Genomic DNA, 15,542 nt, shown 5'->3' with positions numbered 1-15,542 from the left:
GAGCGAGACACTCTCGCTCTGTGATAGAATAGTTTCGCTCAGCCGAGGAAAGAACGCGACTGGCATAAGCAATAACGCAGTCCTGACCATGCTGACGTTGGGCGAGAACTGCGCCGATTCCATGGCCACTGGCGTCGGTACGGACTTCTGTGGGCGCAGATTCGTCGAAGTGAGCCAACACTGGTGGTGATGTCAGTATTCCTATCAGCTGTGAGAAGGCGAACGCTTGTGCAGGACCCCAAGAAAAGGTCACGTCTTTCTTAAGCAGGCAGGTGAGGGGCCGTGCTAGTGCTGCAAAATCTTTGACAAACCGCCGAAAATAAGAACACAGGCCGAAAAAGGAACGGACGTCCTGAGTAGAGCGAGGTGTCGGAAAGTTGGCAACGGCGCTAACTTTGGCAGGGTCAGGCCGTATACCTGTAGCATCGACAAGATGGCCAAGTACTGTGATCTCGCGGCGACCGAAGCGGCATTTGGCAGAGTTAAGTTGAAGACCTGCATTGCGAAGGATGCGCAGAATAGCTGAGAGTCTACTTAGATGACTGGAGAACGTAGGCGAGAAAATGACTACGTGATCGAGATAGCACATGCAAGTAGACCACTTGAAACCACGAAGAAGGGAGTCCATCATTCTTTCGAATGTTGCGGGGGCATTGGACAAGCCAAATGGCATAACTTTGAACTGGTAGAGCCCATCGGGTGTTATAAAGGCGGTCTTCTCCCTGTCTTTTTCGTCAACGGCGATTTGCCAATAGCCGGACCGAAGGTCTATAGAAGAAAAGTACTGTGCGCCATGCAAAGAGTCGAGGGCGTCGTCAATTCGCGGCAGAGGGTACACGTCCTTTTAGTAATCTTGTTCAGGTGGCGATAGTCGACGCAGAACCGCCAGGTGTCTTTTTTTCTGACAAGCACCACAGGGGACGCCCAAGGACTCGTAGATGGTTCGATGATGTCCTTTGTAAGCATTTTCTTGACTTCGGTTTGAATTACGCGCCGTTCAGTCGCAGACACTCTGTAAGGACGCCTGTGGATGGGACTGGCGTTGCCGGTGTCAATGCGATGAGTCACAACTTTTGTCTGGCTGAGATGGGGCGAAGCAAAATCGAAAACGTCGCTGTAAGCGGCTAGCAAACGATGAAGGTCGTCAGACTGAGCAGCCGAAAGGTCGGGGGCGATCATGGCGTCAAAATGTGCATCAAATGAAATACTAGTGTCAGGGCTTCCAGAAGACAGGGGCGCATCCATAGTAAGGGCCACAGGGTCGTGTGCGTCTAAAGGTGCTATATGTCCCAGCGTGATACCTTCGGGAAGAAACTGTGGAGTCCGTCCAAAGTTCATGAGTAGGGATACATGCCCGGTTTGCAGAAACAGTCACAACAGAGTGAGGGAGGGCTACCTGCCTTGTTAAAACAGCGTCTAGGGAAGGAGAGATGACGTAGTCACCGTCACAAATGGCGGAATCAGAGGTCAGTGTGACATACGTCGCGGCGGCTGGTCGAAGGCGAACAAACTCGGCGACACATAAACGCGGCTGTGACTCGGTGGGGAGATCGGGTACAAAAGGAAGTTCCAACTGGAGAAGGCCAGAAGAGCAGTCGATGAGGGCAGAATGGGTACTCAGGAAGTCGTGGCCGAGGATGACTTCATGTGGACACTGCTGCAGAACGGCGAATAGAACTGAGGTCTTGTGACTGGCGAAGCTCACACGCGCAGTGCACATCCAAACGACGCAAGATGTGCCGCCGTCGGCTACACGAACGACAGGCGACGCCGCGGGCGTCAGAACCTTGCGGAGACGACGAGAAAGGCGAGCGCTCATAACCGATAATTGCGCCCCCGTGTCTATGAGCGCCGAAACAGGCACGCCGTCCACTTCGATGTCCAAAAGGTTTTGTCGGGTGGTCAGGGTCAACAGAGGATTTCCGAGTTGGTTGGTCAATGCAGCATCACCTCCGGGAGCTGCACCGGTCAGTTTTCCGAAGAGGGACGGCGGGGTATGGCGACGGTGAGCGACGGGCAATCGGTGAGCGAGAACGCCGGTTCTGTGGGGACGGCGAGCGGCGATCGTAGTGTGGAGTCGGAGCAGCAACATCACAGTGCGGCAGGTCATTGCGGGCATGAAAAGGCGAGAACCGGCTGTCTTCTGGGCGGTAAGCGTACGCGGGACGAGGAGACGAAATTTGACGATAGCGACAATGGCGGGAAATATGAGCAACTCCATTGCAATTAAAGCATATGGGCTTGTCGTCATGTGTGCGCCACTGGTTTGGGTCACGGTACCGAAGGTAGGTCGATTGTGGGCGGGGAGGTCGAAAGAAATTGCCGACTGTAGGGCTACTTACAGAACAGATCGGACGGATGCCTGCGTTCGCCAGCTCTTCGCGTACGACAGCTTGAATCAGAGATACTGCCGGGCGGGACTCGTCGTAAGAACGTATCGGGGGAACCGACGGAGACGCAGCCTCAATCTGACGCCGGACAAGACGCAGCAAGTTTTCGGTACCAGGCGGCTGGACGTCTTCACACGATGAGCTAGCGGCGGTATTAGGGAGCCGAACGAATTGTTGTGAGACACGACGGCTCTTTGCTTCTTCAAAGCGTCGGCACTCTCTTATAATGTCGTCGACCGTCGAGCAGTCCTTGTACACGAGTAAATTAAAGGCGTCGTCTGCGATGCCTTTAAGAATGTAGCTGACCTTGTCAGCTTCGAGCATCCCGCCGACAGAGTGCTAATACATCTTGAATGTACACAACGTACGCTTCAGTCGATGTTTGGGCCCGGCACGAAAGTTCCTTCTTGGCGGCTCGCTGGCGGCCAAGTGGCTTCCCAAAGAGTTCCTGCAGTTTTTGCTTGCAAGTGTCCCAACTGGTCAATTCCTCCTCGTGTGTTCGGAACCAAACACGGGCCGTTCCCTCGAGGTAATAAATGATGTTCGCCAGCATTAGAGTCGGGTCCCAACGGTTGCTCTTGCTGGCGCATTCGTATTCAATTAGCCAGTCTTCAACGTCCTTGTTGTCAGTGCCCGAGAAGGCGCCTGGGTCCCGGAGTTGAGTCAAGACAATCGGCGCTGTGGTAGCCGAAGCTGAAGCAGCGGGCCTCTCAGTCGACATGGTCGGAGGGCCCACGAGGTTTCCGCTTCGAAGTTCCGTGATGTGCTGGTGATGTACCCCGCACTTCCACCAAGATGTTACGGGGAGATTTACAGAAAAGGGGGTTTATTCAGACTATGTACAAGAAGACTAAATGTTGGCCAACAACAACAAAGATGGCGAACCGCAATTTCACCTCTTCCTCGTCTCTTCGGCTCTATGCTTCAGCATCTTCTTTGTCTGCCGGACAACTGGCTCATAACAATATGATTCTCTATGTACGTCGGTCGTTTCCAGAACCAACCTTTTGTAGCCTGGTTTACCTTTATAAACACATACGGAATACGGACTACATTGTTTTCTGAAGAGCCAAGGATTGAACTTAGCAAGTATTTAAGAATTTCTACTGTGCCACAACTGGCGAAATACAATTTTCTACTTTTAAATACGTGACGTCGCGCAGGCGGGCCGATAAGAAGGTTTCGGCACAAAATTCCAAAATGGGAACTTCGACTTAAATATTCTTTCTTTTTCAACAATCAATACGTTATCGTCAATTTTACGAAAATGGAGCTTTGAAAAGATACTTGATCACTTTAAATCGATTTATTAGTACTTATTTAGTGTAGCGAGACTAACAGAAACCGGTTCTTGAATTGAAAGTAGGTCCGTCTTAAACTGTAACTTTGAAAAGAAGGGATTGATATGTATGCAAATAATGTAAAAAAAGACGTAGAAAAGCGCTAACGTAAAGCTTCCTGTAACATCGTGGAGCCCTGTGACGTCGTCGGGTGTCATAATTTCGGCACGGCAACTGAAAAAAGAATTTCGTCCTTCCTATTTTTCAGCAATAAGCAAACTCGAAGCTCCAAAGAAGTGCGGAAAATGTTTTGAAAAAATAATCTACAGGTGCACCGCCCGACCACTGAATAAGAAAAAGGATTTCATTGACATACACTGCGCATTTTGGGGGAATTAAAAGTGTTATTACATTCGCAATTTTTTTTTATGGTCTCGTTGTGCAAGAAGTGGTGCTGCTACTGCGCTGTACTGTCTATAAATGCCGGAGTAACAGCGCGCCTGCCTGAAGATTACTTTGCTGCGTCAATGCATGCAACGCCTTCAAACCCTACAGCCGTTAACCAGCGCCTATTAATAAAGTCAACGCCTGTTAACCAAACGCGCGGCTACTCCACTGCTATGAGACTAAGCACGTGTACAGGAGCTCGAATCCAGAGCTCACCTTCTGATGCATACGGGTTGCTGAAGATAGCTCATACACTGGTATTTCGCGTCAGGCTTGCAAGAATACAAGTGAAAATTACTGTCGATGTTTCCGCAACTGCGCTTCTCCTAGCCAAGGTTCTGGCTTCGAAGCAAAGGAAACATTCAATTATCTACTACAGCACACCAAACACTGCACACAGAAGTGAAGAACGGAGGCACTGTGCCAATCACAACCGACGAAGCATACAATCAACGCCTGCTGCCGGCGCTCCATCACTTCACAACTCACGGCAATCAAGCACGCGCACGTCTGCGGTCTCCCGTTTCGCGGCACACTTGAACGCTCAAAGACCTAAGCGCCTCCGGTGGGGGAAAATCATCGCTGCTATCTTGTGGTGGTCGTGAAAACAGCGTCGTTTTGCGCCGTCTTGTAACCTAAACACACCGCTCCGCTTTTCACGCTCTTGCAACAAAGAAAGAAAGAAAGGAAGGAAGAAAGAAAGAGAGAAAGAAAGAAGAAAGACGTCGAACTTCGCACTTATAAATCTCTGCCGGCTGCACTCACTGCACGGTTGAACGAGTTTGATAAGTGACTGAGACACGTGAGCCGTGCCGCTTGCTCGCCATCATCAAGATGAGCAGGGATGGTTGCCTCCGCTAGCAACCGTAGCATTCGCCGACATCCGTGCTTGGCATGAACGAGGCTGCACTGACGAGATAGATGGGCTCGGAATACGGATACGCGGTCGGTACCTCTTCTTGAACCGCTTTTCGCGATATTACGAGCGGTTAGAGTCAGTAGCCGTGAAAATGGCGGAGGGTGCTAAAGGGAGAAGGGCGTGATATCGCAAGTACATAATTTCAGGCAGTCACCGCCAAATGCAATGCAGTTTGAGTTTTTTAAGCTCCCAGCTGTGGAATAAAATAATTACCGAAAGAATGGATCCTAAATATACAGCCGTGTGAAAATGCGGCTTCCGCATCATCTGCTTAGGGTGTCAAAGAAGTGATATTTTTCCTTCCTTCAAGGTCTGCATTCACTGAGTAACCAATTTAGGGAAAGACACAATGGTAATGGAAGCCAAACACCCACCAAACCGAAAAAAGCGTGAATGAATTCAATTGTTTTGCCTGTAGGTGGATATTTATATTGTATTTTCCTTTAGATCGCACACGCAAATGTAGAATACATGACAACACGGAGCTAGTGGCGATTTGTGCGTGTCGCATGTTGTGCTATGTCAGCTACCTTACGTATTAAAGATGTAAGAAGTTGCCTATGCATACATCCGGTACCGGTAAGCGCTTATCTGCGCAACCTTTTTCTATGCCATTCTATGCCATCAATCTTATTCTTCGCAGTTACATCCAACCGCTCTGTAGCCAGAAGATCATTAGTGATACAAGCACAGCGCCAAGACATGCTTTTTTTTGGTTGGAGGTATAACGTCTCTGGGCGAGTTATTCATAACAGGACCTCAAGTCTGAACCCATTTGCTTCATAAGAGATTATTTGCCGGGGCCTGTCAGCTTCCTGAATGGCCACCACATATATTAACCGCGGAGTTGTTTATGCGGGCCGTAATTTGTAGCGCCTTAACAGAAAGAAAGTGGGATGTGAGTCGATCGTGGAGGTTGTGCAGAAAGCGTCGAAACGCAATGGCATATACCCCTGTGAACCAGCGAAGCTGAGCCTGGATAAGTCTAGGTAAGCATGGTTGGCCCAACTTAAGCTGAGTCAGTCATCGATAGCCAATCGACAGCCAATCAATAGCTAATCGATAATCGACAAATAATCTATAAATTCTGAGAAGTGCTGGGGATGACTTGGTAGTGCTTAGCCTAGCCCACATACGTGGCCAATACCTTGCGATAGCCAAACGATAGCCAATCAATAGGTAATCAATAATCAACAATTAATCAATAAATTTCAGGAAATGCTGCGGTGACTTGGTAGTGCTTAGCCTAGCCCAAATACGTGACCAATACCTTGCGATAGCCAATCGATTGACGCTCAATAGCTAATTGATCATCGATCATCGATGAATAATCAATAAAATTTTAGAAATTGCTCGGGATGACTTGGTAGTGCTTAGCCTAGCCCAAAGGCAAGAACTAGCTAGGTGCCCATCAGCTCCGCTGTGTCTTTAGCATTTCGCCTCCAGTGCAATTAAGCTACGCAATTTTTTAAGTTCACTAGCCTACGTAGTATTTTGGGCTTAGCACATGAAGGAACAAACCTTGTTTCTGTACCTTAATCAATGACTGACGCAGCCCAACACTTGAGCAAGCTAGCGCACCATAACGTTGGAGAAGTGGCGCACACTTCAATTCACTCACCATCAGTTGCTTTCTCTCGACCCATCTATGCAACTTCGGCTGTTACATGGACTTCCGCCAAGTGAGGAAACAATGCTGTTTCGCTTACGCCGGGGCGTTGCATTCACCAATGCATATATATTTTTATTGGAATGGCCGATAGCACCAAGTGTCGAGGAAACTAGAACGCCTCCTGTGCTACTGTCCATCCTTCGAAAATGAACGACATTACTTCTGCGTAGCTCTAAATCAGTTGTACACAAAACCATTGACGTTGAACAAGATCTTGGGACCATGGCCTCACGTATCGTAGCTACCAAAGGTAACAAAAGCGATGCTGCGATTTCTTAAAGCTACCGCGGACTGAGTGGACGTCTGTGATACATAGCAGAGAACTGTTAATATGAGGGTGATATTCACAGCAGTCAATCTCTTCTCCTAATATTTACCTTCCCTTTTCCCTTTTCCCAATGCAGGGTAGCCAACCGGGCTCAGTCCTGGTTAGCCTCCCTGCCTTTCATTCATCTTCTTGCTCTTGTACTTAGTATGATACGACCACGTTTCTTACGGCTATCTCACTATATGTATTCAAATAGGACAATCTCAAGATACTCTCGAGGAGACTGCCATTTAATGAGCCACTCTTCTGCTTTTTCTTACTCAATTTACCGTTTCTTGGGGTACAGCGCAACTGTAGATACGTTATCGCCGCGTGACAATTCGTTCCCCAGCATCGGTAATTCCTTTCTCGCAAGGTAAATGCCGCACGTAATTACGCCACAAGGCATGCATCCATGTAAATTACTCTGGCGATGCCACTAGCAAGTACCAGCTATTCAGATTGTACTGTAGATACCCGGAATTAACGGACACATTGTCGTCGTTGGTACAAAAATAGACCGCCGGGCTAAGATTTGTTCTCTTTCCCACCCATGGAGCTCCAGTTCGTAAGTAAACCCCACTAAAGCATAAAGTTTTTTTTCATTGTACACTCCGAAGCGTGAATGAGTCACCGTATTCGACCAGCTCTTATATTACTGTAGGGCCCACACTCCGCAGTCAGAACAATAGCTTCTCCCTTGAAATATATGCTCAAGTTTCTGTGTTTCTTTCGCAGTGAGAATACAGCAATTAAGAATCTCCCTGCCAGCTGAGCTAGATTACTTGAAAAGGCGAACGTACTGGCACGAGTGATCTCCAATACGACCACCATAAATTAAGGAAATTTCACGGCTTAAATTTTATTTAAATAAGCTTTTTCGTTATTCACTTTAGGGGCGCCTCCCGATTATGCAACTAAACTCGAGTCATACCAATTTCGCAGCAATCCTGCGCTTAGCACCAGTTCAGAGAAGTATGCCTTCCACACACAATGATGTTCCTTTTAGCATTTGGATGCAGTGTGAAAAATTGCACTGCCGACAATTGTTAACCAACCAGCCCGGCACATCTGAATGTGCAACAATAGAGAAATCCCCAATACATTCATTTTTCCGTCGTCTACCTGCTCCTCGGTATGTTTATTATCACTCCACCTATATAATGTCACTCGAGTTATTTTTTTAATATCTCGCTTGTGCAATGGTTACCCTTGCTGCTAGAAAGATATGATGCTATAACTCGAACTTAGGCGCAGAAGTTCACTGCCGCCAGATAGTGCATACGAATGACTTCTCTTCATGCGTAAGAAAACGTTTAGAGTGCACACGCGTATTGGAACACGTACCTTAACGTACGCCATGTGGCCTTTTCTCTAACGCCTTATGGCGTTGAGGAAAGACCGTATTCCTTCAAAGTCATACAGTGGAATTCGCCTCTACAATAAGGAGAGATGGAAAAAGCATAATGCAGCTCGTGGTTCAAGGAAAAACAGTGCGTAATCACCCGACGGACCAACGCGCAAGACAAGCGCAGATCCATTACATGCGTCGTCCCATTTCGGTGATCATCGTCGAAGATACCCATCCTGTTTTGCCTCGGAAATGAATTACAACCAAACAACCGACACGCGCTTCCAACTAAAACAAGGAAACGAATGCACCGGGACGATGGCGCAGTGTGCGACTTGCTCGATTACTGCTGCGTCCTCGGGCAAGCTTGTCCTTATATTGCCATTTTCGAAAAGGTGAAGCAACGGCGCCAACTTCGCTGATGAGAACAAGCTGCTGGCAAACTGAAATCCGTTAGACGGCTGTTTAAGCACCACCTCCGCGATAAGCTAACGAATCACGGCTATGGAGGAAAAAAAATGACAGAACTAGAGCTTGTTTACCGGCAAGGCCTAAAGCCTGCGAATCGATTACTGGTAGCACGCACTGGCGTGTACTATCAGCATAGAAAAGTCAGCTCTGAAGTTGTCTGCGAGGCGAATAAATAAGCCAATTTCAGTTTTGTTTGTTTGTAAAGGTATCTCATATCTATAAAGACAAACCAATTACTGAAATTATTGAAAAACAAAAGGGTCAGATTGCACGCCAGTATAATTTTTTAGCGGGGTAAGAAACACAATAAAAGCAAGGAGGCTAGCGCATAAGCGTAGACGTAGCACGTGTTTATTATTAAAAAGAAAACCTGGACGAACCCCTTCGTGCACACTCTGTGCAGCGCTTCGAATTAATTTTGGTCCCCGGGCGTCTTTTTTTTAATATTTCAACAAAATCTCAGAAGGCACAGAATCTTGCAGCCCTTCCACGTCCGAACGAGGCTACTGTATAGCCTGCATTTGAGCCTCAATTTTGCGCTCAGCACGAGGCAAAGGAAACAAAGCATAGTTCAAATCGTAGCTTACACGAACAACCGTCCAATCAGGAAATAGGAGCGTGCACGATTACGGAAGCCCAAGCAACACGAATTAATTTATGCGCCAAGTGTGTGTTCGTGCTAACGTTTTAGCTACCACATACTTTATTCGGGGACATAGCCAAACGACGGTAGAAGGAGATAAGGTACTCAGGCGTTTATTCCCTATGCCGCGCCTATCTACCTATATTGTAAAATAATTTACACCCTTAAAAGTGCATAAGGCTGTGCTTATCGGCTTACAATTCACACCCTCGTTTACTTTTAAGGTGTACATTATTTAACACTGTATAGATTGCGTTTCGAAAATAAGTTTGCTGGCGTCAGTGCTTGTACAGTTTACAAAAATGCGCTGGTGAACTACAGGTTGGGGCAATGTGCGCTTCAACTACACGTAACACCTGTTTTCACCATTGCATTTCGTTCTCCCAGTTTCGAGTGCCGTTTTACTGAGGGACCGATGAAAGCGTAAAAAAGTATGAGTAGGCCGCATGCACTTTGTTGCAAGGTTACGGAGCACCATACTTTCAAAGTATGAGTCAGCTTTTACAGATTTTATTGCCACAGTTGTTCGCCTATATTGATGCCCAATATAATTAGAAGACGAGTACTGCGTTCCAGCTTAAGTAAAATAGGAAGCCTTGCCTTGAAAAAGCAGAAACATGTGAAGGTGGTGGCGATGCGTAACAACTGGTAGCTTTTACAATTAAATAATTTTTGCACAAACTAGAAGTACTTATAACGGCAACAGAACAGGCGGCACACGTGAAAGGAGAACGAAATGCTGCCCGATCAGTGAGCATTTCCAAACACCAATGCGAAGGAGTTCAAAACATCGCAGCCACATTGTATCTTTGACAAAACAGCCTTAGCTTTTTAAAGCGAAGAAACCGCACATCTCCGTACCACTAGCGTCATTAAGTGGTCAGTCTAGTTATTCATCCTAACGATAGAACGCAGCCACAGTGCCGAGTGACCTACTTCACGCCCAACAGAATTCAACGTCACAAGTACGACCACGACATTCGCTATTGGGCACTGCGGAGCCAACCCTGTAACCTCCGCCACGCACCTTTCGAAAAGATAGACCAAATAGCCGGCAGATCCCACGCCCTGTCAGAATTGATGTTATTCGAAGCAGTGTACGGGGAGCCTACCAAGTTAACGAAACGACCATGAGAGCACCAGGGCGTAGGCGGCTGTTTCATGACCTACATGACACACATGACATGACATTCGTTTCATGACCTATCATTCATGTGCGTCGGACACTCTTGTCATACTATGCTAACTTTGGTATCTACCAAGTTAACGAAACGAGTATAAGAGCTCCAAGACACATGCGGGAAGATAGATAGATAGATAGATAGATAGATAGATAGATAGATAGATAGATAGATAGATAGATAGATAGATAGATAGATAGATAGATAGATAGATAGATAGATAGATAGATAGATAGATAGATAGATAGATAGATAGATAGATAGATAGATAGATAGATAGATAGATAGATAGATAGATAGATAGATAGATAGATACTCTAAAAGTTGCCAATGTTCGCCAACAAATGCTTCGCATTTAAAACGGTCCAACCCGAAGCGAGCAGCGCAGAAGTAAGCGCTCGCGTGAGCGCGTTGCGAAAAGAGTGTTCGAACTCGTGGCCGGCATGGCCCGCCGCGAACACTGAAAGCTGCTGGCGCAGTCAAGACTCCAGCAGCTTTTGGAGCAGTCAAGACTACCCGCCGCGGTGGCTCAGTCAGCTAAGGCGTTGCGCTGCTGAGCACGAGATCGCGGGATCGAATCCCGGCCGCGGCGGCCGCATTCCGATGGAGGCGAAATGCAAAAACGCCCGTGTGCTTACGTTGTAGCGCACGTTAAAGAACCCCAGGTGGTCAAATTTAATCCGGAGCCCTCCACTACGGCGTGCCTCATAATCAGAACTGGTTTTGGGGCGTAAAACCCCAGAAAGAAGAAGAAGAAGCAGCAGTCAAGACTTGCGTCTACATGGCCACCGCATTCATTCTCAGGAAATTAATTACGCTCTCCAGTACCTCAGTCATAGGAGTGAACAATGGAAAGGTGCATAGTCCTTAACGGTCAGCGAACGCATGTCGGTGCAGCTTTCACTAATGCTTACACCGTGGAGGTCAGCGGCACGATTCAACAGGGGAGGTGAAAGCGAGGGCGGGAAAGGGGACACGGGGGCGTCAAGGCACAACCTGGAATGTCAAAAGGCATGGAAACGTAGTACCAACAACTGCCCCCTACAGTCATGCCCGCAGTCTCGATGTATCCTTCGTTATCTCAATCTTTCAGGCTCAGCTCGCAGCCTTAATAGCGAGCGCTGTTATTCCAGGTTTTCTCGGTCCCCGTAAGCGACGACACTCAGACGGTCAGCCGTGCGTCATTGTGGTCTACATGCGTGAAAGCTCGAAGCTTTGCCTGAGAGGTGTATCACAAAGAGAGCTGGCCAGATGGCGTGCGGGCCAAGCGAACCTCTCGAGAATGAACGGCGACAAGTGTTCACGCCTCAGATCGAGGTCGCGATCGGTCCGGGTGAGGAGTGGAAGAAGTGAGTCAGAGCAAAGGACCGGCAGTCACAAAAACGAAAGTTATTCTCCCTCTTCCCATCTTTCGCATTCTAGGAACAAGCAGTCATCTAAAGTCTAGACTTGGCCAAGCAGCGACCGACGCACGTTGGCTTTGGGTTGGTGTACTGCTTCTCTCGACCATTTCGAATGTGATATTACAATACGCACTGCAAGACGTCTCGCAAGCAGCCTTTTGAGGTCGCACATACATTTTCATCTGCATATCTTGCCGCTTATCCGCGGATATATTGCAGAAACCTCTTAATTAAGACACGATATGACAGCTTCAGGCCGTGTATTTGTCTCACCCAGTAATTCAAAAGTATAAACGGACAAAAGTAGAATAATAAACTGCACTCTGGACGCTTAAACGATTTCGTGTAGCCCGTTCCCACTGGAGGAGTTAACCTGTCTTTTTCTAAGCAAATGTAACACTGCTTAACGGTGATAACAAATGCTAAAATAAATCTCGGTTGACATATTGATGTCTATCATGTGTCACTGCTTGAAGTATTGTTCTGTTTGCATGGTGTACACTTTCTTAGCAAGCAGTGGCCATTAGATATGGAGCCATGCTTTTTTCCAGTTCAATCTCTTCAAAGCACTTTAGCGCGTATAGGCTCCTGACAACTGAAATATGAGAGTTTTTTGTGTTTTTATTTGTACTACTTTTGTTCCTAACATTTCCAGTGATTTATCTGTATTTTATTTAAAACGGTTCTTTTGAATATTATATTGTGTAATCATCTTGTTATGGTATTGCTTAAACAGTTTACCAGTTCTAATACTTTTCAGGTTGCTTGTTCAGTATACTTATACTTGCTGTTGAGAGTTCCGCAGCAATCTCTGGTGTTTTGGGTGCCTCTTCTGTGCGTGTATATTTCACTTTTGTGTGTTAACACAATTAAGCGATTTAATTTTATTGAACTTTATTCGTGTTGTTAAGGGCCTCCCTTCCATTCACTGCCTCACTTAGGGAAGCAAACGAGCTCGCAGACGCTCCCGGAGTGCGTCGCGTCAGATGGAGGTTGTGCACAAATTACATCACGCCACACTTTCAGTTTCTTTGTCCTTTATTGGTTATGCATCCTGTAATCACTGTGATACTAAACTATCTGACGTTCCAGATGCGTAATGGAAATGTAGAGCTTCACTTAATGTTTCACGTTTGTGTTCCTCTTAAAGAAGCCTTATAATTTCGGCACAATTTGACAGCTTGAGGCCTTGTAGTTTGCTCTGCATTTATACACTATTATACTATTATATTGAATCCAAATTAAAAGTATCGAACCGCATTTAAGCGTCTTCATCTCTTAGTTGAACTTCGTGCGCTGTTTGCACTGGCATCGCAGCCCCTTTAGCCTCGGCAATGTCTCCTGACGTTACACCCACGCAATAAATGCTTTGGTAAGCTCACCTTGATTTGATGTAGTGGTCTGCGCTTGACACTCTGATGCAGCTATCAGAAGCGCAAGCCATCCAACACCGGAGAAGTGGAACTGCGGCTTCCGTCGCTTTGTACGTGGATGGGAAGTCGGCGACACCGCCATGACGCCGCTCCAGTTCCACAAACCTGGGAATACGAAAAAGAGAGATAGAAAGAAAATGAAGGACGTGAGATCTTGCACGCATTTGAGTCAATATAAATGTACACGGCGGCAACAGCGACCCCCAGTGTGTTCTCGCACATTCGCACACCACCGGTGCACGGTTCATCGCATTTGCCCAAGTGCTGCATTAAGGGGCTTAATTTGTGGCTCTATGTCACTTCTCACTGATCCTCGCTTCATACACTCCCCCCCCCCCCCCTCCTCTTAATCGCCGTTGCCATTTCTTTAGGCATAGACCAAAAAGCGCTGTTTCTGCAGAGTGAATAATGCTAGCGACGCCAAAGCGCACTGGCATTGATGACGCAAACGTGGAAAGCAGCCTGCTCACAAGTAACTTTCACGGCGGCGGTTGTTGTAGCGTCCATGACAAAACCGAATGCTTAGGAGATCTCATCAGCAAGGTGGATGTTACACATTCACCCACGAAACACACAAGACACTGCTTTGCCCCGGAAAGAAGATACCGTTCCTTTTATGTTTTGTTTCTGCAGTCACGTATGTAAAAGTGAAAGCTGTATAGGATATGAAGAACGTCAGTTCTTTTTCTTTCTTTTTCCGCCAAGGGCGTGCGCTTAGCCCCATCTTGCCTGGCTTTAGATGCTGCAGTGAAACGCTTGACCACTTGCTTTTACAATGCACCTCATTCGGCAGTCGCCGGTACTAAGTTCGAGCAAATAAGCATTCCGCTATCTTTGTTCGATGTCTAATTCCCGACAAGGCGAAATTCGAACAGGTATTATCCCCACCACGCTGTTCTAGATGGAGTTCTTTCCTGGACTCCACTCCCATCTGCAGAGACCCTCCTCTCCCTTAGTGCGATGTGTTGTGCTGTGCCCTGTCGCTCCTCCCTTTTCTTTTCCATCTGTGTAGTAGGGCTGGAACTGTCTCACTTAAGAAAACAATTTCCGGTCGGCTTCTCATGATCTCTGTGCGCAATTGTATGCATCCACGATTTATAATAACAATTTACTTGGCTATAAAACGAATGGAAAGGAACTGTAGCGGCTATCTGAATCTGGCAACTGCGCTTCCCTCGTCACCTACAATACTCAGCCCTGGCGATACTCATCCATGACGCAGGCGTATATAGTTGGTATTGAGGTAGCATGAACAAAACTGACAAATGTTCGGATTTATGGCACTAATAACGCGCAGCAATAAGCACGTAGGCCCCCAGATGATTTAACGCATAACTGGTAACTAATTCTTCTAAAATACAGAAAACTGTCATATATGGCTCAGTAGAGATATACACATGTGGCTTGATACTGTAACGTATAAGCTCCCAATCCTGATATTTGTAATAATTCACCTTTCATGTGTACATCTACAGTCTCGGGCGTTGCCTACTTAATCTAAATCCCGCATCGCTGTCGTTGAAAGTACCGGTATGGAAGCCAACACCTAAGAGAAGGCATGCTGTCGCATGTGCAGCTCTATAGCATTAAAATTAGGGCAAAAGAGCTAAGCTAATTATTTGAACTTTCCACCGAAACGGGATAGCACCTTCACCTTATCATACTGTATGATAATTACAGGAACCACGTACGTATCTATAGTGATGGATTGACTAAATCGACCAGTTCTGGCGGTGTTTTGCTTACACTGACGCTAGGAGTAACACTACGATTCAAGACGTTGCATGTCATGATGTCTGCGGCTGCGGAACTCACGGCTCTGCGCAGTGCACCTCAATTTATTGACGCAGAGAGTCGTCGCAAATAGGCCGTGTTTTCCGACCCGAGGCCGGCTTTACACAGTGTGCAGTCAGTTCTCCAGCGAGGATCTCACGAACAGTTGACTTACGAAATCGTCAGACTTAACCACGACGTCGAACAAGAAGGTCACGAAATTATTTTCCAGTGGTTACCTGGCCATTGCGTGATTAGGGGAAATGATCTCG

The 15,542-nt window shown here is 47.0% G+C and overlaps 1 protein-coding gene across 1 annotated transcript in view; it reads right to left on the bottom strand.

The window, feature by feature from the left end:
- The window catches only part of LOC119440075 (protocadherin-16-like), a 162,832-nt gene extending 149,238 nt beyond the window's left edge, over positions 1–13,594 (bottom strand). Inside the window, exon 1 of the mRNA XM_037705017.2 lies at positions 13,447–13,594. Within this exon, the coding sequence (XP_037560945.1) occupies positions 13,447–13,579 (133 nt within the window). The 5' untranslated portion in view covers positions 13,580–13,594. The remainder of the gene's footprint in view (positions 1–13,446) is intronic.
- Between the last annotated feature and the right edge of the window lie 1,948 nt (positions 13,595–15,542).

This window comes from Dermacentor silvarum, chromosome 2, assembly GCF_013339745.2.
Source record: "Dermacentor silvarum isolate Dsil-2018 chromosome 2, BIME_Dsil_1.4, whole genome shotgun sequence".
NCBI lineage: Eukaryota > Metazoa > Arthropoda > Arachnida > Ixodida > Ixodidae > Dermacentor > Dermacentor silvarum.
Note: the sequence above shows the minus strand (reverse complement) of the source record. Positions and strands in the feature narration are given on the sequence as shown.